Genomic DNA, 26,575 nt, shown 5'->3' with positions numbered 1-26,575 from the left:
TCTATCTATCTATCTATCTATCTATCTATCTATCTATCTATCTATCTTTCTCTATCTGTGTATCTATCTTCATTGTCATCATCATTATCATAATCTTTGCAGCCATTTATTCTCTCTCCTTCCCACTGCCCTCTCCAACTGAAAAAGTATTTAAAAAATTAAGAAATGTTAGCTTACAACTGCTTTCCTGGACCTTTTTGGTCCATTATGAACTCTGTTCCCACTTCTAACTCCTGTTTCAATCCAGTCTTCATTGCTTAACTTCCTAAACCGTCTTCCCTTTCATGGCAAGCTGTGGGGTGGACAGCATCAACTAAGGTCCTTACCAGGTAGAGTGGGCTATTTTTTTCCATAAAAAGCATTGATGTTGTCCACACATTAGTGTGACCTGGAAACTAAGTTTCAGGCTGTTGCTGTAGCTTCTTAGTCACCTAAGTACAAAAAACCAATACCACCAGGAGGCGTTTGCATTAGACATACTCCTAACAGGTGAGCCATGATGACAAATGCAAAGAAAAGGGAACTTCATTCAGCTGACTCTACGTTATATCCTTGCTAAAAATGCTTTTAATGCTGTTTTTTAATCAACGAATTTTTTTGCATGACTTCTGCAACATGTTTTTAATTGCCAAAAAGTTCTAGCACCAACACTTAGCACCACCTTGTTATTTTCCTCCTTGGGAAGCGGAATTAACCCAGAAAACATAAATAACATAGGAAAGACTTCAGTATCTGACAAAAACTGATGAGAAAACTGGAAGGCAGTGTTGAATAAATTGGGCTTATACCAACATCATGCACTATATTCTACAATAAATTCAAATGGATATGTAACCTTAATATTAAAAATCATACCATAAAAAAATTAGAAGTTAACCAAATCATAATATCTTTCCCATCTATGAGGTAGAGATACAGTCTCAACCAAACAAGGAATAGAGGAAATTACAAAACATGAAACTGATAATTTTGATTGCATGAAATTGAAAAGTTTTTGCACAAACAAAATTAATGCATCTAGAATAAAAATGGAATCAATTAAATGGAGGAAAAAATTTGTATCAAAATGCTCTAATAAGAGTTTGCTTTCTAAGATTATATAGACAACTATCAGATAGATAGCCAGTTAGGTAGATTAGAGTGTCCCAAAAGTCTTAGCGCAATTTAACAAAATCAATTCCCCAGTAATTAAATGGTAAAATGATATGAACAGTTGCCAAAATAATTATCAACTAGTAACAACCATATGAAAGAATGTTCCAAATAACTAATAACAAGATAAAACCAAATCAATACAATCTAAAGGTTGAAAGATGGGAATATGCAACATTAAAGGTGTTATAGGAAGGTAGACACACTGATACACTGCTTATAGAGCTATAAATCAGTATAACCATTTTAGGGAAAATATTTTGGAATTATGCAAATAAAGTGACTAAAAGACCATACCCTCTGATCCAGAGATTCTGTTACTAGGCTTATATTCAAAGGAGGTAATTAATAAGAAAAAAGTCCTAATGTACAATAAAAATACTCATAGCAGCAATTTTTGCGGTAGCAGGACAAAGCCAAGATGGTGGAGTAGCAGGAAGCAATAAAGCTAAGCTCCCATCCATAAAACTTTTTCACACCTAGAAAATACACCAGATTGGATCCAGACAGGGAAATCCAGAAAAAGTCACAATGAGTCATTTGTCCAGACAGCTTGGTAAGAAGGTCAATGAAATTCATTCCCCCCCCTTTTTTTTTTTGATGATGCAATCAGGGTTAGGCAACTTGCCCAGAGTGACACAGCTGGTAAGTGTCAAGTTTTGGAGGCTGGATTTGAACTCAGATCCTTTTGACTCCAAGGCCAAAGCTCTATCTGTTGTACCACCTAGCTACCCGCCATGAAATTCAGTTTTAAAATAGTAACAATAGTAATAATTCAAACCACATTTATAATGCGCTGCAGGCTGTTTATGAGCCAAAGACCTATGGTGCATCTCGAGTTCTCAAGTACTCAGGGCAGATGGAGCCACATTGATTAGTGATAAGGACATGATCTTGGAGAGATAGGCTGAACACTTCCATAATGTTCTCAACAGACCATCATCAATCGATGCCATTGGGTATATACCTCAGATTCCAATGGCCATGAATGCAGCTGAAGCAGGTCCTGTGAAGCACTTAGAGCTTGGTCAGACATCAAAGATGCCAAGGTCATCTACTGCGCCCTGAGCCATCACCAGTCATCCTGACTTTTTGTCTTGCTATTGGACTTCGATGAATCTAGAAGAAATAGTGAGGCAGATAACTTTGCTCACCTCTGCCTCACTTAAATACAATTCATTGAAAGCCAAGACATCATCCTGTGATGTCATTTATCCTCTTCAAAAACAAAGGACAAAAAACAACCTGTACTATAAAAAATTTCAATTTAACCTTGATTTTTTTCTCAATTTTTATTTTTCTATTTGTAATGTTAACTTATTTTCTTTTACAACTTAATGTTTAAAGTTGAATTTAGACCAATATTGGCCATTTTAAAGGGAGATTATTGAATACTACATTTAATTTTAATTTTGCATTTCACAGTATTTCCCCTCAATTTCCTTTGCTTTTTTTTTTTTTGGCTAGGCAACGGGATTAAGTGATTTGCTCAGGGTCACACAGCTAGTAAGTGTTATGTGTCTGAGGCTGGATTTGAACTCAGGTCCTCCTGAATCCAGGGCCGGTGCTCTATCTACTGTGCCACCTAGCTGCCCTGCAATTTTCTTTTGAAGTACAATTTTATTTCTTGTATTTTATTTTCTTATACTTTATTTTCTTCTCTCTTCCTGAAGTTGTAATTGGATTTTTTTCCTTGAATGCTATTTTACAGATAATTATTTTTTTCCTTTTATTTCCATTGCTTTTCATTTTTCATCCCTGATCAGCTTCTTTGTGTTGAACACATGTGCTGCTCTATTGCATATGAATATTAATGTTTGCTATTTGATGGTCCCCAAAAAAATGCTGTTATATAATTGCATATTGGAGTACAAGTGGAATGCCATTGTTGTATACTTATTTATTTGCATGTTTCCCTTGCTGATAAATATATATACATATATAATCATAAATTCCAATTGTTATAAATTATAAAATCCTATTATAAATTAATGAATTGATACATGTTTGCTGACTATTAACTTACTGGTTGGGGTATCAGTCAACTCTTCTAGTCAGTTGCTTAATTGCTCTTTGAGGATTGCTTAAATATTTGCATTATAGACAGATGTTGTGTAAGTATTCAAGAGTGGCTTGGAAAATACTGTCATCTTATGAAAGTTAATATTTATAAAGGATTATTGATGTTTAAGGGTTAGACTTTGGGTTTAAGAATGAGGATGTTATAAAAGGTTTGAAAGACAATATAAAAGAGTTGGGGAACAATAGGATAGTCCATAATAGAAATAGGGCCAAGGTAATCCACTTAGGAAGTTGTCTATGTACTTCCAGACCCATTTTCATCACTTAAAAATATCAGACAAGATACAGATGGAATCTGGAAATTGATCTACAATCCTCCATCCAAAATGGAGGAACTCTATAATAAACTTGTGACATTATTGAATGAAGGTGAAGAAATAGTACAACAATCGAGGTTCAGGCTTGGAACTATACTTGGATTCTTACCTATACATAAAACTGAAGCAATAGTCTTGTTATCATAATCAGACCTTTCAGTTCTAAATGATACTGATTCATAATCTTTGTGCCGTTGATGACTGGTCTATCTATGCCTGGGCATCAAGTGAAGGTTTAGATTCCTCAAATCAGATACGAGTGTGACATTGGGGAAAAGACCCAAAGCTAGGCCCACTATGGTAGTAGAAGAAATAGTTTACACATATCTCTGAGGAGGGCTCAAACACTGAGAGCCAATTCCCCCGTGTCACACAGATGAGCATTATCTGTACATCAAGTTGAGGGTTAGTTCTCCTAAGTCATACAGAACTACTTAATTGCATGTCACAAGAAAGCAAAATATCCTGGTTTATGCAGAAAAACCTGGCCTGAAGGCAGGTATAAGACTAGAGATGTCACAATAGAGAGACAACATTGGTCCAAATTAAAGGTATTCCTAAAGTTTTGGACTCACGTGGGTTACAGGACAAAGCATCTTCAGTCACGTTAGTCTTCCCTGACTGACAGTCTCCCCTAACTGAAGCAGCTAGGTAGTACAGTGAATAGAGTAATGGGCCTAGAGTCAGGAAGACTTGTAGGTCACATCCAAGCTTAGATGCCTTTGTGACCCCGGGCAAATCACTTAACCTCTGTCTACCCCAGTTTTCTCAATTGTCAAATGGGGATAATTATGGTACCTACTTCCCCGGGAAGGATCAAATGAGATTTTTTTAAATGCTTAAATACAGTACCAGGAGGATTTTCTTCCACCCTTTCCCTGACTTGATCAATTTGAAGAATTTCCTGATTAGCTTGATATGATTGTGGGAGGTTGACCTTTGTTTGGAGGCAGCCAAGGTCACCTCCCCATTAGGAATTTGGGAATTTCCAAGAAAAACATACTGAAGAGACACAAACAATTTCTGACTGGTTTTCATTGACTGAATTGTCATTGGCTAGGTTGTATCTCCCCATCACCCTCCCCTGCACCCCCAACTCAGATGACTGGTTGACTGGCACAGTCTCTTGTTATAGAAACCATTACTTTGTACTATCCTAGATAAAGCAGAGCAATAGTTCAGTCAGCCTATTTTTCTTCTTTTTGCCTATTTTGACTTTTTCCAGTTTAGAATGACAGACCTGCTTGCAGCAGAACCTGCCAAGGGCAGGAGTGGGGTTGAAGTGATGGTGGGAAGGAACTGGAAGTGGCTTCTTTAGGGCAGTAGCTCATCGGAGTTGCATAGGCTTGTATTTAGTCCGAGGGGAGAGATCTTCAGAGTAGGCTTTCCTAGTTCAAGAGATGGCAATAGCCAAGGCACTGATAGATTTTCTGCAGAACAGACACGTGGAAGAGTTATACACATGTGCCTAGTGAGCTGTGAGAGAGTTCATGAACAATACTCCTCAACTCCAACTTCCTGGTAGAGAAGGTCAGATTTGGGGGTTTATGGACAGCAAGAACTCAGAATCTAGCATTCAAGTTATTAAAGTAAAATTTCCTGGGTAGTACCAGCCTTGGGGTTTTGCTTTGTAGGTGATCCCAAGTTTGAGGCTTCCTAATTTCAAGTGTTCAGTTATTAGACCATGTAGTCAGTCAATAAATGTTTATTAAAGTTCCTACTATGTGTCAGGTGTGTGCTAAGTGCTGAGGATACAAATACAAATCAAATTAAAAACAGTCCCTACTCTAACAGGGAAAGAAAGGGAGTATTCATTTAGTTCCTAAGCTACTTAGTATTCAGCCTTGAAAAATGAAGAGGATTACCTGAATGGCCCTGACAGCTGAAGAACAGGAGATCTGGACTTTACTACCCCCTTTATATTATAATGAGTTAATCAGACAATGTAACACTTCACTGGGAAGGGGGCCTTGCTTGTTTAGCAGGTCTTAAAGTGTGTTTATTTTCCAGGGGGACCCCTAAACCAGTATTATAAGTCTTGGGGAAAACTATAATTCCTTGTGGAAAAGGACTCATGAAGGCTTGCCCTGACATCAGGAGCAAGTTCAGCTGCCTTGGAAGGTGATTTTATGGGCTGAGCTCCAGATGCAGTCTGTATCTATTTGTAGGCTTCATGTATTCTGCATATTCTTGGGAGTAAAATATAGTCTGTCCTATGCCCAATTTGCATGTATTACCTGCAGTGTTTATATGCAAGTGATGATTGCATTAACCACATTTAAAGAAACTTAGACTCAAGCTATTTTTAAGCTATATTTGGAGATTTTCTTGGCAATAAAACAAGAAAACTGACCCTTCAGGATAGGATCCTGAGAACAGATATAATCCGGGGTGGGGGACCCCTCTGGGCCATGGGTTAAATATTGACTCATATTTAATTAGTGTTGCTACTCATCTCTGACAAGGCAGCATCCAGCTTGGCATTGGCCAAAATATAGATTGATGGATTGTTCCTCACCCAGGTGACTCATGTTCCTGCTTTTATTATGATGTTTACTGCCAGCAGAACAACCATATAGTTTAGTGCTGTATTTTAGCCAGCAAAAAATATTACTGATCCACCCACTACCACCACTATTCCCTATTATCCCCATCAACTACCAAATACCACATCATAACCCTTCCTGTCTACAGTGAAGTTGTATTTTTCATATAATTGAGTTTGTATTTCTTTCTTTATACATTATAGTGCTTTAAGGTGCCTTACATAATTGATATGTGCTATAAATTAAACTTCATAAAATCATAAAGGCAGGCAGTGCGGTGTAGTGGAAAGACTAGAATCAGGAGGACTAGTTTCCATTTTACAATGGAATGCATCTTCATGACTAACTAAGTTACCATGGTAACCTAACCCAGAGGTGGGGATCCTGAGGCCTCGAGGCCACATGGGCCCTGTAGGTCCTCAAGTGCAGCCCTTTGACTGAATCCAAACCTCACAAAACAAATCCTTTTAATTATTTATTTGATTTATTTTATCTAATTATTTTAATTATTTATTTATAATTTAATTAATTTACAATGCAGATTAACGAAGAGTAGATAACACCAACACAAAATTAATTTCAACAAATGCCAAGATTTGATCACTTAATATATCAAAGAAGCAATAAGTATTTATTAAGTGCCTGCAATTTGCCAGGCATAAAAAAATAAATATAGAGCAGTCCCTGCCCCCAAGAAGCTTACATTCTATTGGGGAAGACAACATGTACACAGACAAGTATCTACAAAATAAAATACAAGGCAATTTTAAAGGAAAGGTGATTGATGGGGAGATGTAACCAGAATTAGGGAGTATGGGCAGGATGTTGGGGAAAAGGTGAGGAGAGAAAGTGATAGCTAAAAGCTAGGCAGGGAAAGACCTGGACTGATGTTTAGAATGAAATATTGAATATCATAGGAAAAATACTAGGTGGGGTGGTATAAGACCTGGGTATATTCTAATTGTCTTAGTGATTAATTTTTGTCTTTGGATGTGTCTTTTAACCTCTCTAAATGATATGATTATTTCAGTTATAAAAGGATAACAAGAATTCAGCAAAAACCTCTCTAAGTCATCTCCCAATAATTTTGTGATAATTCAGCAGTATAACATCAGGAAATTTCCAAGTTGGGAAGGACCTTAGAGACCATTTATTTCAACCTCTTTGTTTACTGAGACCCAGAGAGGTAAAAGATATTTCCCAAGGTGAAATAGCCTTTGATAACAGATACAGGATTCAAAGCTAGGTTCCCTAATTCTCACTTCAGTGGTTTCTTCATTATGACATATGTTTTCAATATTTCAGTGGAGCTATGATTACATTGATATTGATGCCCTTTCTGCAGTGCACATCACAATCCACCATCCTTCTTATCCTGAGCAATTGCTGTCCATATCCTCCCATGAATTCCTCCTAATGTTCTAGAGATACAAATACCAGTGGAACTCAAACAGGGATTTGCTGGTAAATGTTTAACAACCAGTTCTGCCCCCTCCCCCCCAAAAAAGTATATTTTGACCCACTTTTAAGTTTAATTTGCATTATTAACATTTTTCCATCACTTTCTTAAATCTAGACAATCAACAAAACAGTTTATCAAGCCCTGATTTGTAGCACTTGCCAATTTTTCAGGTGCAAAGATTAAACTGAATATTTAATAATCAGCCCTCTTGAGCTTTTCCAGATGACTCCAGCACACACCTAAACTCTGGAGATATGAATACCAATGGACTGCAAGGACTATTCCTTAATTATCTCTCATCTCACTTCCTTTTCTGATCATATATTTCTCTGACGATATCCTTCATACCACTTCTGTGCAAACCACATCCTTCTCCATTACCTATTGAATGATCTGCAATTTTAACTCTTTGGAGAGTGGCATTGCATGTGACTTGAATCTATTATACAAGCCAGGAAGAATGTTAAGATGAGAGAATTTGGATTGGCAAATTAAAATACTCTATATAACTGTTTCTATGTCTTCTATTTCCTAAATTACTATAAAAATTATCTGTATTTGTAGCATGGTAGAGGCGGCGTGGCCTAATAGATAATGATAGGCTTTAAATCAGGAAAGACTTGAGTTCCAATTCTACCTCTCACCCTACAAGATGTGTGAAACTGAGCTTGACTTCCCTTATTGCTGGCAACTTCCTAGGGCTTAACTACTAAATCATAGAATGATTAGTAGAGCAAGTTCCCCAGTCTGATAAAGTCAAAACTCCTTAATTTTCTAATATGTAATATCATACCTAGTCTTCAATATTGTAAAGTAAATGAGGTTTACAGTAAATAGGGAACTGGAAGGTGAAACTCCTAGAGGAAAAGAAAGGGCAGTTGACAATTCCCACTTGGGATCAAGTGGGTAGACTTTCTAAAATTTTAATTTGGATTCAGTTAATTTGAATATGCTAAGAATGATTTAGATTAAAAATAATACCAATTCTAAAGTTTAATTTTAAATTTTGAAAATGTCTATTAAAGAAAAAAGTTGGCTTCTTTTCTATTTACTTTCAACAACAGAAAGACCATCATTACTTCATTCTGGAATTTGACGTGAGTTTTAACCAACCTGAAAATAATACCTCTTTGTCTATTACAAAGTAAATGGTAGGAGATTGAGTCTTTCTGCTCATGGCCCATGGCTCATCTGACTAATGTTGCCTTTGAAGATTTTAAGCAAGTATGGAACGCAATTTGAGGAGTTACTTGTGCGTGAAAATAATAATGAACTTGGTCACTTTTAATTTAACAACAAAGAAACAGCTGTCTAAGCAGGTAGCTGTGGTTATATTTCTATAAATTTTGCGTATTATTTGAGTCAAGTCAAATAAATAAGCATTTATTAAGTACTTTCTAGGTGTCAGCTAAGCTAAGGCCTGGGGCTTCTGGAGATGGATGAACTTGCCTACTGTGAGTTTGGGGAAAACATGTTTCGCCTGGTGAGAGTAACCTTTGAGACTAAGGAAACAGAACTGTTGGGTTTACACTTTACTACCCTCCTTAATGGCAACAACGGGATGAACAAGAATGGCTCCCTTTTAAAAGAGATCTCTACCATCTTAGAGACTTCCTATAAATTCTGATAAGACTAACCACAAAGAAATGCATTTCCTAAAATAAGGAACAGACTTGACCTTTAGCAACTTCCATTACCCCAAACTTTGCATGTTTCCCCCATTTATTTTCTGCTGCAGAATGCTGCTGATTGGTTGTATACTCTGAGTCTAAAAAACTGTAAAAACTCAATCTATACCCAAAGAAACTGAGACTACAACCAGAGAGCAATCTTCCTTAGTGTACTAATAAATATCTTTTCATTTCAGTCTGGTTGCTCAAGTTTTGACAGGTACCTCCCACCCTCAAGTCTGACAGACATGAGTGGATGAGATTCTCCCTGGGTTAAAGACTCTTGTCATGGGAGTATGACTACAAAAAGTCATGGAATCTATAGTTCTTCCCTATTTAGGATGAGAGGAAACTAACTCAAGATTAGCCCTCAGAATAGAGGTTTTTCTTTTTTCTTTTTATTTAAATTGTTCATTTTTTTTTAACCTTTGGTTTAGTATTTTATTTTTTCCCAGTTACATGTAAAAACAATTTCTAACACTCATTTTTAAAACTTTGAGGTCCAAATTCTCTCCCTTCCTTTCTCCCCACCTCCCCCACTGCCACTAAGAAGGCAAACAATTCGATAGAGGTTATACACGTGTAGTCATGCAAAACATTTCTATAATGATCATGTTGTAAAAGAAAACATAGACCAAAAAAAAAACCCCACCCTCAAGAAAAATAAAGTAAAAAAAACATGCTTCAATCTGTATTCAGACACCATCAGTTCCTTCTCTGGGGATGGATAGCATTTTTGATCCTAAGTCCTTCAGAGTTGTCTTAGGTCGTTGTATTGCTGAGAATAGCCAAGTCACTCACAGCTGATCATCTTATAACATTGCTGTTACTCAGTACGCAGTACACTTTACTTCACATAAGGCCATGCAAATCTTTCCAGGTTTTTCTGAGAGTATCCCACTCATCATTTTTTAGAGTACAATAGTATTCCATCATAATTATATACCACAACTTGTTCAGCCATTTCCCAATTGATGGGCATTCCCTCAATATCTAATTTTTTGCCCCCAGAAAATAGATGCTATAAATATTTTTGTATATATAGGTTCCTTTCCTTTTTGTTTTTTATCTCTTCTGGGATACAGATATAGCACTGGTATTGCTAGGTCAAAGGATATGCATGGTTTTATAGCACATAGTTCCAAATTACTTTACAGAATGGTTGAATCAGTTCACAACTCCACCAACAGTGCATTTATGTCTCATTTTTCCCACATCCCCTCCAACATTTGTCATTTACCTTTTCTGTCCTATTAGTTAATCTAACAGGTCACACCTCAGAATTGTTTTAATTTGTATTTCTCCAATCAATAATGAGTTAGAGTATTTTTTTCATAGGGTTATAAATAGCTTTGATTACTTCATCTGAAAACTGATCACATCCTTTGATAATTTATCAATTTGGGGAATGGCTCTTTTTTTTTTTGTCAAGTCTTTATAACAGAATAGAGGTTTTCACGAATGGGGTAATAGTCTGTCAGGTACTCTACCTGCCACCAGTCCCTACCACTCTAATCTATCCTCCACTTAGCCACGAAATTGATTGATCTAAAGCACAGGTCTAACCATGTCACCCATTCTACTCAATATACTCCGGTGTCTCTCTATCTACTAGAAGATAAGTCCTCTTTTTGACATTCAGAGTCATTTAGAACCTAATCCCCCCTCATCTTTCCAGTCTTCATTTACCTTACACTGCCTCCCCCTCCCCCCCCATGTTTTCCTTGTTGCTTCTCTTAAAAAGACACTCTACCTCCCAACTCCAGGCACTTTCAGTGGCTGTCTCCCATGCCGAGAATGCTCTCCATCTTTATCCCCACTTCCTGGATTTCCTGGCTTCTTTCAAGTTACCACTAAAATGCTGTCTTCTACAGGAGTTTTCAGTCTCTTGAGATGAGGGAAGAGGGAAGGGAGAAGTAGCAGTCTTCACAAGGCATCTGCAATGGCGACTTCAACTTCTACACTTGGTTCAAAGCTGCTAGAAGTGATCTACTGTTTAAATGATTTCTTGTTTAACAATCTCAGAAAGACTACACACATCAATGAAGCAGTTTGTGGATTCTTATCTGGAATTTATATCAAATCTTTAAAACTTCACAGCAATGAATTTTTCAGGTTGTGATTCAGAAGTATCTTAGTGAGCATGTAAACAGGTCCTTTTGCTTTCAAGTTCTTTTCTTTGGCTCCTCTAATTAAGTCAGTGCACACCTTCTGGAAGGATTTAACCTTGCAACTGAACATTGAGGGTGATTCAAATTTGGTGAATGGCCACTTCAGGTTCCACAGATGTCTTGCTACTGTCTTTGAATGTCATGGCAGCAGTGTAGCTTCCTGACCAACTGATTTCCCAGTGAGGAATTCCTTCAGCTTCCTTCAGAATTCCTTCAGAACAGGTCTTCTTCTTTCATGCCTGCCTTGATATTAACAGAAAGTTGTTAGAATTATCTATGTTGTTGCATATTTTCAGAAATCTTTATTTTAATACATGCATAAGAGATATTATTGAAAGTCTTTAAAAGGTAACATTTACTTTTTTGAATCAAATACTGAGGACATGCCCAAATTTCATCAGCACATCTACAAAGAACTGTGTCACTGCAAACTCACTGTGTGAACCTTGGACCACATGTATATGAAGGCTAAAAAACATCTTTCCCTTCTCTGACTGGCAAGAACCTATTCCTTTTTCTCTCTGGACCCCATGTCTCCCTCATAAACTTGTTTGTTTTCATATTTCAATGTTTCCCTTAGCTTCTTTTGTCACTTTTGTCTGTGTTCCCAGTGCCTACCCTAATGTCTGACATATTTAAATGAATCTGTGATCCCACTAATTTCAAAGTGAAGAAAGTAATAAATTGATTAAGCTCTATTAGTAATTATCATTTATTGATAGATAATTTAGAATATATTTGTATCTTTAAAATAATACAATAAGCATAAGATGAAACCAATTATTAATAGGACTCTCTCAAAAGGTTAAGTTACTTTGATTTATCTTAAATAAAGGATAAAGTCTCCTTCTTTGGAAAAAAGCTAGCCCTAACAGCTAAGATAAGCCAACATAAGCATTCCCATTAGCCTAAATAATACCTATAGATTAAGTGAATAGATTGATAAGACCTATATCTTTCCTTATCATTTGGTACAGATAATTTAGAGCAGAGGTTCCCAAACTTATTTGGCCTACTGCCCCTTTTAAAAAAAATTACTCAGCACCCCCCTGGAAATCTACTTTCATTAACCCTTCAATGGTTTGTTTGCTTTTTAATTTGCAACATTTCAAAAAAAATATTTTTTAAAATGATGCATCTGAAATTTTAAATTTTATTGTAAATTTGTGGGAGATTGGGTGTAGCCACAATAAAAAGCCAGTTGATGGGATTATGGCCTCAGGCAAATGCCATAGATTTGGCCACGTGGGAAAGTTCTGGATTTTTCCTTTCTGGGGTCCAGATCTCAATCCCATCAATAATATACTTGGAAATTTTTGCCTTACGTTTATTTTATTTCAGATAATTAATTTTACAACTAGCGACGTCAAATGGACATAAGGGACTGACTCTAGGCATCCATGAGTGGCCCTCTCTGAGGAACATCCCTGACAGCTCTCTGGTGAAGACTGTACATGGAGGGACTTCCCAAGAGAGAGCTGTTTTGGAGATTTGGACTGTCCTCAGTTCAGAACCATTTTCTTTCTAGTCTACGGTAAGCCTCCAATTTGGGAAAGAACAGGTTTGTTAAGAAAAGTCATCTTCTCTACATTAATAAGGAAGAAAAAGTTTTAGAAAGAGTTCTCTACTAGAGAAGTTTTCCCTCACACTAATGGAGAAGAAAAGACCTTCTGTAAAAAGTTTTTTTTTAAATTATAAATAGGTACTGTTGAGGTGCCACCAAAATGTTGAGGTGCAAGGGGGTGTGTCTTGGTGTCATCTTAAAAGAATTCAAGCTCAGGCTGTCTTCAAATCAAATAAAGCTGTTTATTTGAGGTTTCACCCAGTGTGCCTTTCTCCTTAGGGTAGATAGCAGCCCCTTATGGAAGGCAGCAGCTTAAGGGAGAAGGCCAACCAGCCAGGAGAAGCTAGGGATTTTTATAGAGGAATCATGCCCTATGGGTAGGGAGATGCAATCAGGGATGCACAGGCAAGGCTGGTAGCTCAGAGTTTTGATTTCATTGTCCAGCAAATGTTAATCTTATCACTTCCAGAAAGGCTTCAGCTAATCTCATCATCTCACCCTCAAGAAGTAGGTACCCAAATTCATTTGGGAAAAAAAGTTGAGGGTCATGAATTCCTCATCAGGTACCTTTCAAATCTCTTAAAGTATGAGAAATCTTTACCTGCTTTTAAAAATGCACTTTAAATGGGTGAATCAAATTGGCAAATTAGATGAAAAGAAATTCACATTATTACCAAGTTAAACTTATTTCTTGATACAATTGTGAATACATTATTATAATTAGGAAATAGGAAAAATAATCTTAGGTAAGCAGCAGGACCCTAGCCACAGGCTGAAGACTTTCTCCTACTGGTGAGGAAAATCCTGCCCTTACTATCTATTGCAAGTTATAAATTTAATAGACAAGACAGGTAAGATGCTGATTTCTAAATCTCCTAGAAAAAATTATGTTATTTATATATAAGTGAGTATGTGTGTATGTGTATGTGTATGTGTATATATCTTTGTTTTTGCTTTTATTTTTGTTCCTTTCAGGCCTGACTTTGTGTACTGTCTTATCTGCATTTAATATATGTCTATTGAATAAATGAATAAGTCCAGATCTAAAGTAATTAATTTTCTATGATAAACAGAGCAAGACCTTACAAATTTTATAGCACATTGATCACATCAAAAAAAAAAAAGCACCTCCTTAAATGATCTAAACAAGAGAGCACAACCCTAGACAATTTATAGTGGGAAATTCTAATACTATCCCAGCTGGGTCCCCATTAGAGCAATTATAAAAAGCCCAGGACCAAGGAAAATTGCCAGTTCAGCCAGGAATGACTGAATTGAGCAAAATTTGGGCTAAGACTACCAGATATTTGACTGACAAACCATTCCAGCCCCAATATGGAACATTTGATTATCATATACTCAAAAAGTTAAGGATGGCAATTAAAGGGTCATATCCTGGGCAAATGAAATACTGGTTTTGTTGGGCATAATTATCAGATAGTTATGCCCAATACCAGAACCCAAAGCTCTACCCTCTTTTCCTCCCCCTCCTACTTAATCTAATTCCAAACATAAGAAAACGCTTGCTGGTATTTTTCCCTTCAGAGAAAAGATAATGAGTCAACAGAAGGATATATCCATCAGAATGCATCATCCTTAGTCCTTCTGATCTCTCCACTTGGAGAAGGAATACCTCGAAATTTGATGAGAACCCTACTGCAATCATTAACCAATTTCAATCAATCTTCAGAGGCTACAATCCAAATTGGGGATGATAGTGCAGATTTATTAGACACTCTTTTATTCCCCTGGAGAAAAAGAAAAACTGCTGTTATTGAAGCAGCAAATAGACTGGTCACAGCAGGACAAGGTCAGAACCAGGGAGCTCAACCTAATCGGCCAATACAGAATCCCAACTGGGAACCCAATCTTCCAGCTGACTTTGCTAGGCTTGTACAAGAGACAAAAGCACTTATCTTTATCTTTAGAATGAAGACATGTTCTGTCAGGCTAGATAATTGCAGTAGATTTCAGGAAACTACAGGAGGAAGGAGAGACCCCTTATCAATTTTATGATAGGCTCTGCAAAAGTGCTAAGTGATATGCAGGACTGGACCCAATAACCCTAGAGATGCAAGAATTCTCAATACTGCCTTTGCTAACCAATCTCTGCCTGACATTCACTAAATAACTGTCGTGGTTGGAATGAGAAAAATATCAGTGAACTTAAGAGCATTGCTTTGTATATTTATGAGAAAGATAAAGGACAGGAGATTAGAAAAAGTAAAACAATTTATATCAGGAATGCAGGGCTGGGTTCAACATTAGGAAAACTATCAGCAAAAGTGACCACATCAATCATAAAACTAACAGAAATCATGATTATTTCAATAGATGCAGAAAAAGCCTTTGACAAAAAAAAGCACCCATTCCTATTCAGAATACTAGAGACCATAGGAAAAATGGAGCTTGATGATATGTAATGATATGTAATGAAGTGATGATATGTAATGAAATTATAAGTAATATTTATCTAAAACCATCCGCAAGCATTATCTGTAATGTGAATAAGCTAGAAGCCTTCCCAATACAATCAGGGATGAAGCAAGGATGCCCATTATTACTTCCATTATTTAATATTGTACTAGAAATGTTAGCTATAGCAATAAGAGAAGAAAAAGGAATTAGAATAGGCAATGAGGAAACAAAACTATCTTTACAGATGATGTGACGCTACACTTAGAAAATCCTAAAGAATCAACTAAAAAATACTTGAAATTATTAACAACTTCAGCAAAGTTGCAGGATACAAAAGAAATTCCATTTAAAATAATCATAGACAATGTAAAATACTAGGGAGTCTACCCACCAAGACAAACCCAGAAACTATATAAACACAACTATAAAATACTTTTCACATAAAGTCAGATCTAAACAACTGGAAAAATATCAATTATTCATGGGTAGGTCAAGCTAATATAATAAAAATGATAATTCTACCTAAATTAATCTATTTTTTCAGTGCTACATCAATCAAACTATCAAAATTTATTTTATAGAGCTAGAAAAAATAACAAAATTCATCTGGAAGAACAAAAACTCAAGGATATCAAAGGAATCAATGAAAACAAAATGCGAAAGAAGGTGGTCCAGCCATACCAGATCTCAAATTGTATTATAGAGTGGCAATGATCAAAACAATTTGGTAACTGGCTAAAAAATACAGTGGTAAATCGGTGGAATAGATTAGGTACAAATTACACTATAGTAAGTGACTATAGTAATCTAGTATATGATAAACCCAAAGATCCAAGCTTTGGGAACAAAAAACTCATTATTTGACAAAAAATGTTGGGAAAACTAGAAAACAGTATGGCAGGAACCAGGTATAATATACCAACATTCACCAGGGTAAGGTTGAAATGGGTACATAATTTACATATAAAGGGTGATACTATAAGCAAATTAAGAGAGCATGGTCCCCAATTGATAAATGCTCAAAAAATATGAACAGGCAGTTTTGGACAAAGAAATCAAAGCTATCTATAGTCATATGAAAAAATGCTCTAAATAAATGATTGATTAGAGAAATGCAAATTAAAACAACTCTGAGGTACCACCATCAGATTGGCTAATATGACAAAAAAGGAAAATGCTAAATGCTAGAAGGGATGTGGTAAAACTAGGACATTAATGCATTGTTGGTGGAGTTCTGACCTGATTCAACCATTCTGGAAAGCAATTTAGAACTATACTCGAAAGGCTATAAAACTGCATACCCTTTGATTCAGCAATACCAATGCTAGGTCTATATCCCAAAGACAGCAAAAAAAAAAAAAGGGAAAAGGATCTATTTGTCTTTTTTTGTTTTCTTTTCCCCAAGGCAATCTGAGTTAAATGACTTGCCCAGGGTCACATAGATAGTAAGTGTCAAGTATCTATGGTGGGATTTGAACTCAGATCGTCCTGATTCCAGGGCCAGTGTTCTATCCACTGTGCCACCTCACTGCCCTAATAGGATCTGTTTGTACAAAAATATTCATGGAAGCTAATTTTGTGGTGGCTAAGAATGCGAAATCAAAGGGATGTCCATTAATTGGGGAATGGCTAGACAAACTGGTATATGATTGTAATGGAATATTATTGCACTATAAGAAATAAGAAGCAGGATGATTTCAGAAAAACCTGGACTTACATGAGCTGATGCATAGTGAAGTGAACAGAACCAGGAGAACATTGTACACAGTAACAGTAATACTGTTCAATGAAGAATTGTGAATGACTTGACTATTCTTAGCAATACAATGATCTAAGACAATCCCAAAGGACTAATGAATGATGAAGCATACTATTCACCTCCAGAGAATGAACTGATATTGTTTGAATACAGACTGAAGCATGCTATTTTTCACTTCTTTTCTTTCATTTTTTTCTTTTATTCAAGTCTTCTTGTACAAAATGACTAATATGGAAATGTTTTACATAATTGCACATGTATAAGATTTTTCTGATTCAAGGAGCTGGGAGGGGAGGGAAGTAGGGAGGGGTAGAATTTGGAACTCAAAATTTTAAATAAAAACATTTTTTAAAAAATTTTTAAAAGAAAAAGTAAAACACAACCAGAAACACAGAATGTTTTTGCAATTGCTCCACCTCCAGTTCCTTGCAAGTCCAAAATGAAGAGGAACCACAAACCTTTAGAATGTTTTTTTTGGTGGCAGAAAGGGACACCTGGCCAGTGAATATAGACAGAAAAAATGGGACCTGAGAAACAAGGATGAACTTAATCCTAAGCAGACCCAAACAAAGATTCCAAAAATGTTCAGACCTACAGTGAAGGGGAGGAGGGTGTGGGAAACAGTCTGATTCACAGAAAGATCTTTTTGTGTTTCCTGACCCTGATATCATCTTAGTACCTGCTATCCCTGTCTTTACCTCTTCTTGCACCAATGAACCTTATGTTACTATTAAAATCAACATCAGAAGATAAGCCCCTCAGGTCAGAAGGTGTCCAACATGTTACTAGGGAAGACAGAGGACAGCTGCAAATAACCCCAGAAAAAGTGAAGTGACTGGGTCGAAACTGAAAAGATACTCAACTATGGATGTGTCTGGTGACTCAAAGAGAGTCTGGTGCCATTAAGAGCAATACTGCACAGGAACTTGGAATGTAAAATCTATGAACCAAGCTAGATGTGGTCAAACAGGAAGTGGAAAGATGAAACACTGAAGTGAGTGAATTTAATTCAGGTGATCGTTACATCTAATACTATGGGCAAGAATACCTTAGAAGAAAAGGAGTAGCCCTCACAAGCAACAAAAAGGTGAGAAAAGCAGTACTGGGGTACAATCTCAAAAATGACAGAATGATATCTGTTTGAATCCAAGGCAAACCATTCAACATCATAGTAATACAAGTTTATACTCCAACCACTGATGCTGAAGAGGTCAAAGTTGATCAGTTTTATGAAGACCTACAACATTTTCTAGAAATAACACCCAAAAAAGTTGTCATATTCATCATAGAGGATTGGAATGTTAAAGTAGGAAATTATAAAATAATTGGAATAACAGGCAATTTGGCCTTGGAGTACAAAATGAAGTAGGACAAAGACTACTAGAGTTTTGTCAAGATAACTCACTGATCATAGCAAACATTTTTCCAACAATCCAAAAGGCAATTCTATACATGGACATCACCAGAAGGTCAATAGTTTCATTACTATTTTAGAAAAAAAAAAAACAACAACAAACTAGTCTGTGTCAGGAACCTTCCAGTTTTCTTAATAGTAAATGTTGCTCCCACCACAAATAAGCTAGATATTTTCTCACTAAAATATTTTCTGGGCTATTTTCCTCTCCATGTTACGGTGATTAATTTTTAACTTAGTTAAACTTCTGTAAAATTGTTATAATCTTTGTCAGTGTTATTTTTGCTGTTCCTTCTGGCATTTAATAAAACATAATTATTCATTCTCACAAAGATTTTATAGAGGGCAAAGCAGGCATAGAGATTGGTAGTTATTGATGTTCTTTTTATCACTTCTTTTTTCAGTGAAAGTATGATTTTTCAAGCATTCAGTTATCTTCCCCGTTCATCTATCTTGAAAATCAATTCTTCAACACTATTAAAACTGTGTTTACCCAGCATACATCTCCTCTGTGTATACTTGTATAATCTAATTGTTCTCTCAAACTTTTTTTTTCCTATAATGTCACTTCTACCTCTGACATAGCACATCAGAAACGGTTATGTTAGATACCTAATGTGGAAGATGGCAGAGTAAAAGCAGTGACTTGCTTGAGTTCTCCCCCAAACTCCACCAAATACCTGTAAAAAATGGCTCTAAACAAATTCTAGAGCAGTAGATACCTAATGTGTTGTCTCCACTGATGGAGAAAATGTATACTCTTATAATTACATACAACTTTTAATTAGACAGTAGATGTAAAGTACACCAGGTTTTGTCCTATTATCAAAATTAAAAAGATTTATAGTATAAGAGAAATTATATCACTATGCTGAGTAACAAGTTTTAAATAGATCAAACTAAAGTCAAACAATCAATGAACCAGGATTTATTATGTACCTGGTATAGGCAAGGTACTCTGTTAGGTACTGGGGATAGAAATTCAAAAAGAAATAAGTCCTACTCACAAGGAACTTACATATCATTGGGGGGAAAGCCAAAATGTACATATATATGTATATATGTGTGTATATGTGTTTATACAAAGTAAGTACACATTGGTGGGGAGTACCCTAACAGTTGGAATGAAGAAAAGCTTCGTGTAGAAGATGCTCCCCTACATGAGTTACATCTTGAAGGAAATGTGGATAGTCACTGTCATAAACTGTCATCCTGATCAAAGAAGATTTTTTTCAATGTTGAAGATGAAAACAAGGTACATGTGGATACATTATACTATTCACATGTTGGAGAAAAATGTAATTTTTCTCTTCTGTAAGAAAATGGTTTATTTTTTCTTGATTTGTTTCTCTGTTACACAGTGGCTTTCCTCTACTGTATTTGCTCCACTCAATTAATTATTTAGGGTAGAGAAAACTATACCCAAACTTACTCATTAGAAGGAAACTCTATCTTTGATCTAACCAGTATGACTTTCTTAATTGTTTACTCTCTTTAATTTATTAGTCATTGAAAACAATGCTCCTCATTACATTTTTTCAATGACATAAATTATCATTATTAAAAATAAATATTACTTCCTCTGAGAATCATATTATTAGTATGAAAATTCTGCAACTATCTTTCCTCTCCTCTTTCCCCTACTACTGATAATGAAAATGAAGAAATTATAGGAATTTAAGGCATGTGGCAGTAGCACAATTTAAGACATGTGACAGTAACACAATACCTTGAAAACAAATACCTAAAAAACCAAGGACTTTGAGTTTTTTGTTGTCTAGAGAAATTGTATATAATTATTATATGGGTTTCTGATATGATTCTTATGTAATTAAACATAGTATTTTGTAAAGGAAAAATAATATTAAAAAAGTCTAATCTTACACTCTAAAGGTATATAAAAGCATGGACAAGTACCATTTATAGTGCCTATTTGTGCATCAGAGTTTGGCAAAACTTGCTTTAAATCAAGTGCCTATTGCATGGATTCAGGTTTTGCCAATAAATTTAAAATCTGGCAAGTTCACAGGAGTTAAGTGTTGGAAGATGGCTGCGATTTTCGGATGATCAGGTAGAACCCAAGCAAAAGTTTGCAGTTTTATAATGCATTTTTAGGATTATTTTCAATTTTATGGGTCAAATATTCCTCCACAAAGGTTAGGCCTTTTTTGGTTAGTCAGTGTTGTAGGGAACTGTTAAAAGTGGCAAAAGTTTCCATTATTATTCTTTTATTTCTGCCTTTATGACCCAGAGCACACATTTAGCTAAACTGGCACTATTTAACTAGGGAAATGTTAAGAGGCACATTTTAAAAAATTCCCTACCTTATTTGATTCACTCCTCCTATAAAGCTTTGATTATTCGTTAACTTGCTTCCAACATGTCTGTTTTAATCAGTAAATTGCACCTGTTCCAGTCTTTGCCCGATTCCCAGGACCCACCAGGGGTCACTGCTGCTTCAGAGCTAGTGTGCCCACGGGTCCAGGATTGTTGCTGGAGGCTGGAAGGGCGTGGAGTGCTGGGGTGCAGCGCTGAGCTTTATTCACTGTGACCCTGCCCCTCTGCTTCGCTCCAGCCTTCACCTTCTGGAAACGGTCACAGCTGAACAAGTGACCGTCCTGGAGCCCAGCTGGACCACAGGTTTAGATGGGACAAGGCCGACTGACTCATCGCTCTCAGCTGCAGACTAGCCCTTCGGCGAGAGGCCACCCGTTCCTTCATTGTCCTCCGCTCCCAGCCAGGGCCTCTGGGGCTGCAGGAAAAACGACCTGGCTCTCAGATCCTGAGCTTGTCTTCCCAGCGGGAGGGCCCCTGGCTCCCGGAATCGCCCCCATCTCGCCTGGGAGAGAACTTTCCCCAGGAACTCGTGCAAGCCTCCGGGCTGGTCCCCCCGCGTCTCGGGCTCTGGGACTACCCCCGGGCGAAGCTGAGGAAGGTGCTTCTGTCCTCCCCCGCTGCAGCCGGACAGCCGCAGGTCTTTCAGAAGCTGGCTCTGTCCTCCCAGTGTCCAGGTCCGCGAGCTGTGGCGGACGTAGAGCCCGGGAGATTTTCTCCTGCCTGGACAGAGCAGGTTGGCACAGGACCATGCACTTGAGCTCCTCAGCCAGACGACAAGAGTAGCTTCCCCCGCCCTTCGGCTCTGACAAGCCCTCCCCAGGCCAGTCACCTGGGAGCCTGCACCGGACAGTCCCTGTGCACACCTGAGCTGGGCCAGCCGCGCTACCCCTTGTTCTCTCTTCCGTAGCCTCGGCCGCCTCCCTTTTCTGGCAGACCCCGGTGTCCCCTACACAAAAGAAACACGGGCCTCCAGCTCCCGCCCTCCATTCTCTGTCCCTAAGTGTGAGGTGAAGCCACCCTGGCAGCTGGGCCGCCGCTGGGCGGGGCGGAAACCCAGAGCCCGGGCACCGGCGGCCGAGGGTGATGTGAGGGAGAGGAGGAGCCCAAGCCGCCCCGGTGGACTCACTCACTTGGGCCAGGTGGACCAGACCTAGTTGTCCGCCCTGGAAGTCGAAGGAGAGAGAAGAGAAAGGCCAGCGAGGGACTCCAGCACTTGTCTTTCTTTCTCCCCAGTTGCTGTAAGACATTCGTTTCTCCCAGGATTGCAGGAGAAGCTTTTCTCACCCGTGCCCCTACGCCCCTCCTCCTTCTCCTCCTCCTCACCCGACTTCAGAAGATTGCTGCTGGAGACCCAGGATGTGCGGGGATAGTCGGTCTTGCCGGTGCAATTCAGCTGAAGCTTCTGGGTCCCCTGGTGACTTTTGACACCAAAGACAGGGACGACCTAACCAGTCCTTGGGGCCTTTCGTGAACTGTGGACTGGAAAATCCTCTACGAACTACTTGCCCCCTTTTCTGTCCTTGGCACAGGATAATACAGATCAGAGCCTCCTTGTAGGGAGGGGGTGATTCCAGAGCCAGTGTCTGTTTTCTTGCTTTCCTCTAGCAGACGTCAAAAGCAGACATGGGTTGTTTCTGTGCCGTTCAGGAAGAATTTTATTGCGAAGTTTTGCTCTTGGATGAGTCAAAGTTAATTCTCACCACCCAACAGCAAGGGATCAAGGTAAGCCAAGCAGGTTTTGTTTAGATTAGAGTTACTGGGGCACTTGTGGTCCAAGGATTTTGTCTAGTATGGAGCCATAGGGATAGGTGGGTGGGTGTTGGTAAATGTTGGAAATACGATGTTGTCGGGGCTATTCTTCACAGTCTTCTGATGACCATGTCAAAGTCGGTTTAATTTTGAATCTCGTTTTTAAGGTGGAAAAAAAAAATGATGGTGCAAACATTGAATTGCCAGTCAGTAGCAACCATCTACTGCCCTATGAAAAATTCGAATGGAATCTTATAGTCTAAAACATGCTCGCCTCCCCCGAAGGAACGGAATCGCGGGCACATATTTGCATGCATCACACGGTGTGTGTGTGTGTGTGTGTGTGTGTGTGTTGACTTCTGAACTTTTTTATCTTCTGAACTATTTTATCATGGCTTCTTCCTCCGTGAGTTTATTGTTTGAACTGCTAGTTCATTCTCACACTGGGTTGGTGTTAGTTTGTTGCCTGGGATGCAAGGGTGGTAACCTAAAGTATTGAACTTACAAAAATATTAATCTTTCATCAAGTAATCTAATCCCACCCACTCACACACCTCTAATGGTTAATATGCGTGTGATCCTGGACAAGTCACTTAACTTTTTAGTCTCTGTTTCCTCTGTAAAGTAAGAGGTCAGTGCCACAACGTTGTGTGTCAAATGCGTGAATTCTTTACCAAGTTAAGTGCTGCTCACGGGTTGGTTTCCCCTTTTTGTTTTAGGAGAGAAACAAAACTTTGCTTCTGTTGTAGGTCAATGAAAGGCAACTACTACACTATTAAAATTTATAAAACCCAAATACACAGGGAATATAAACAGAGATCTATTTCATTAGTACTGATGTATCTTTATGAATGTCATTTGTAAACTTTTGCACTTATTTATCTTTCACGTATCTTATAACAGTGCTTGTGAATAGCTTTTTAAAAGTTCAACAGATGCTAATTGCCTATTGTATGCTGGGCATACTGGGCTGTGCTGGGCTTTGTAGGAGATGCAAAATTTAGAAAAGATATGGTCCCTGGTCTGTTGGAGATCACATCTAATCTAGGATATCAGAGGATTTAAAACTGCTAGGGACCTTAATAAGAATTTACTTCAACACCCTTCCCCCACCCCTTTTACAGATGAGAAAACTGAGGTCCATCTAGGTGAAGTGGTCTGCCCACAGAAGTAGTAAGTGGAAGAGCCACGGATTTGAATTTAGGCTGCAGTATGGTATAACAGCAGTGGATTTGGTGTGAAGGACCTAGGTTCACTCTGCCTCTCATATCTATGAGACCTTAGAGAATTCACTTAATTTCTCTGGGGTGTGGTTTCCTTATTTTAAAAATGAGGGAGTTGGATTATATGATCTCTAAGGTCCTTTCCAGATTTAGACCCTATTCTCGAAAACCAGTGTTTTCTCTACTTTATTAGGTTTATGTGACTCAGAATAAATGCTCTTTTTTTCTTTCAGTTTTGAAACATCTAATACAATATCATTATCTAGATGAAAGAGGTGCTCATTTTTAATATAACAGATCAACTTTTCTCAGGACTGTCTTCTGAAAAATGAAAATTTCAGACTTTCAGGCCAGCACAGTTAGTCTTTGAATGTCAGGAAACTCTTTTCACAGGTTTTATGAATACTTGTGGAAAATGATTTCTAAATGCTAAACATCAGCATTGATACTACTATTAAAAAGTGGTTAGGATTCAAATCTAATAGGTGTGATGCTATTGCTGCTTAAAAAAGAACAGCCACTACTGAAACACTACACTAATTATTAAATTAAATTAATTAAATTAACCCTTTCTGTGGCAGAAAACAATTTGACAGCATCTTGTCCCTCATTGCTATAGTGACTAAAGCAAAGATAAATAAAACTATCTAGTGGAGTTATGTTTCCTTGGGTAGTAAATGCTTCCTCCTTTCTGCTTCAAAGAGTATCATGCCGGTTGGACAGAAACAGAAAACCTTGACTTGCCAGTAGGGAGAAACATTATATGGTCTGTTGTATTGGCCTAACAGATACATAAACAAAATGAATAGTCCTCTGAATGCTGAAAACACCAATGTTTTCTTATGTTGTGAGGTTAAAAAATTAGAGTACCTTATCCAGAAACAACATGGATATTTTCTAGTCTCAGTTTTTCTGCAGTTAACTTTTTAAACTGCATATCATACACACATACACACACACAAACACACACTACATAGAGATATATATATATATATATATATATATATATATATGTACAATTTTGTTATGTTAGCAATACAGGGCTCTGATCTAATGGGATAATTTTCTGAAAGAAATATGAATCTAATACCGGATTTCATAATTGCTTTAAAAAACTTGATGGTGCTTATCTTGTACAACAAACAGTTTAAAAATTGGTTAGTGATTCAAAAGCAATAAACCCTTTTGTAATGCTGTTGCAAAATTTGGATATATGCCATTTAGGTAAACAATAATTTAAGTAGGCTTTTGTTAGAACTAATCACTTCTCAAAAGGCTAAGCCCATTTTAGTATCACAAAAGCATGTCACCATTATTCTGATGGCCATATGTTTAACACAAATGTCTGTCGAAATAAAACACACACTATATTACTGCCATGAAAAGCATTAACTAAGTACTTGCCTACCTGTAGCACATTATCTTTAGGAAGTGTTTGTCTCCTGTAGATTGACACAAATTTTCTTCAACTTCTCTCCTATTTTATTTTGTAAAAAAGTTGTAGTTAATGTTCTTACTAGATTTAATTAACTTATTAATTGGCTGAATTTTAAAGTTTGGGAGTTAAGAATTATTATTGTAGTTTTCTAACATATAATTTGCATAATAAAATACATAACTAGCTGGCATTTTAAAATATCTCATTTGAGCCTCATAACCACCCTAGAGGTAGGTGCTATTATCTGTTTTTTACAGTTGGGGAAACTGAGGCAAACAAGGGCCTGATCAAGGATTCATAAAACTGGTAAGTATCTGAGGCTGGATTTGAATTTTGGGCCCAGTCTGCTCTGCTTCACCACCTGGCTTCCTCAATACCTCAATGCCTTAATATTATTGAATGATTATAATTCAGTAATTATAAGGCAAAGTAAAACTAATGACTATATGAATCAACTTAGCTTTATTTTCTGAACAGGAATTGACAATTTTCAAAGTATTCCCAAATATTCACAATTTTGAAAAGGATCTGTAGCCAAATTCTACTTCTTGTGGGTAGAACAAGGACAGGCATTTGAATTAAAATTAGTAATATTTTCCCTCAAAAAAGTGAATTTTAGTGATTTCTTGAATAGTTCTTAAATAAATGTGCTTACATTAAAGTTGTGATGTGTGATCATTTAGAAGAAAAGATAAGTGCAATAAGTTAAAACAAAGCAAGTTGAAAGAGAACTTTGTGAATTATTTAGGCTTTTAGTATTTTTTTTCCCTGTAAAACTTGATTATTGACATAGGGTTTAAATTAAGAATTGGTAGTGCAAAATAAAAATGCAACAACTTCTACCCTTATGCTGCTGTCACATATTTTATTAGTAGTGATAGCATATACATACATACATAATTTTACAACTGGGCTAGGACCTGGACCTCTGGTTTCATTTTATTGGGGATCCCTGGATGAGGAAACGCCCTCTTTAAAGACTAGTTGACACCTTCTTTGCTACTTAATAATCATAGAGAATTGCCTAAAGAACTAAGAGGTTAAATGACTTACCCAGGGTCACATTGCCATTATGTGTCAGTGCCTAGTATCAAATCCCAGTTTCCTGGTAGACTTTTTATGTGTTGCAATAGCCTACTTCTCATACAAATACAATCAATCGGTAAACATTTATTAATTTGTTGTGTGTGTGCCTGGCACTTTGCTAAGCAAATAGAAAAAGATACAAAAAGAGGCAAAGGCATTCCCTTCCCTCAAGGAACTTATAATCTAA

At 37.2% G+C, this 26,575-nt stretch overlaps 2 protein-coding genes across 4 annotated transcripts in view; one reads left to right on the top strand and one right to left on the bottom strand.

The window, feature by feature from the left end:
• Positions 1–10,605: 10,605 nt before the first annotated feature.
• LOC114052240 lies at positions 10,606–22,153 on the bottom strand. Of its 2 annotated transcripts, none has more exons than XM_027874749.1 (2): positions 20,880–22,153; positions 10,606–11,643 (listed from the first exon to the last, which is right to left on the bottom strand). In XM_027874749.1, the coding sequence occupies exon 1, from the start codon at positions 22,137–22,139 to the stop codon at positions 21,273–21,275; it is 867 nt and encodes a 288-aa protein (XP_027730550.1). In that variant the 5' UTR covers positions 22,140–22,153; the 3' UTR covers positions 10,606–11,643; positions 20,880–21,272. The 2 variants fall into 2 exon arrangements, with proteins under 2 accessions (XP_027730550.1, XP_027730551.1); XM_027874750.1 differs by having other exon boundaries at positions 10,606–11,639.
• EPB41L4A (erythrocyte membrane protein band 4.1 like 4A) overlaps positions 22,140–26,575 on the top strand; it is a 178,186-nt gene continuing 173,750 nt past the window's right edge. Inside the window, exon 1 of one of the 2 annotated variants that reach the window (XM_027874746.1) lies at positions 22,140–22,614. In XM_027874746.1, coding sequence (XP_027730547.1) covers positions 22,516–22,614 — 99 coding nt within the window. In that variant the 5' untranslated portion in view covers positions 22,140–22,515. The remainder of the gene's footprint in view (positions 22,615–26,575) is intronic. The other variant, XM_027874748.1, reaches the window with a different exon arrangement.

This window comes from Vombatus ursinus, unplaced genomic scaffold, assembly GCF_900497805.2.
Source record: "Vombatus ursinus unplaced genomic scaffold, bare-nosed wombat genome assembly UNPS02014807.1, whole genome shotgun sequence".
NCBI lineage: Eukaryota > Metazoa > Chordata > Mammalia > Diprotodontia > Vombatidae > Vombatus > Vombatus ursinus.
This window is presented reverse-complemented; position numbering and strand designations above follow the sequence as displayed.

Coding starts and splice junctions, on each gene's coding strand:
- LOC114052240 (XM_027874749.1), bottom strand. CDS start 22,139: ATGTCTTACAGCAACTGGGGAGAAAGAAAGACAAGTGCTGGAGTCCCT.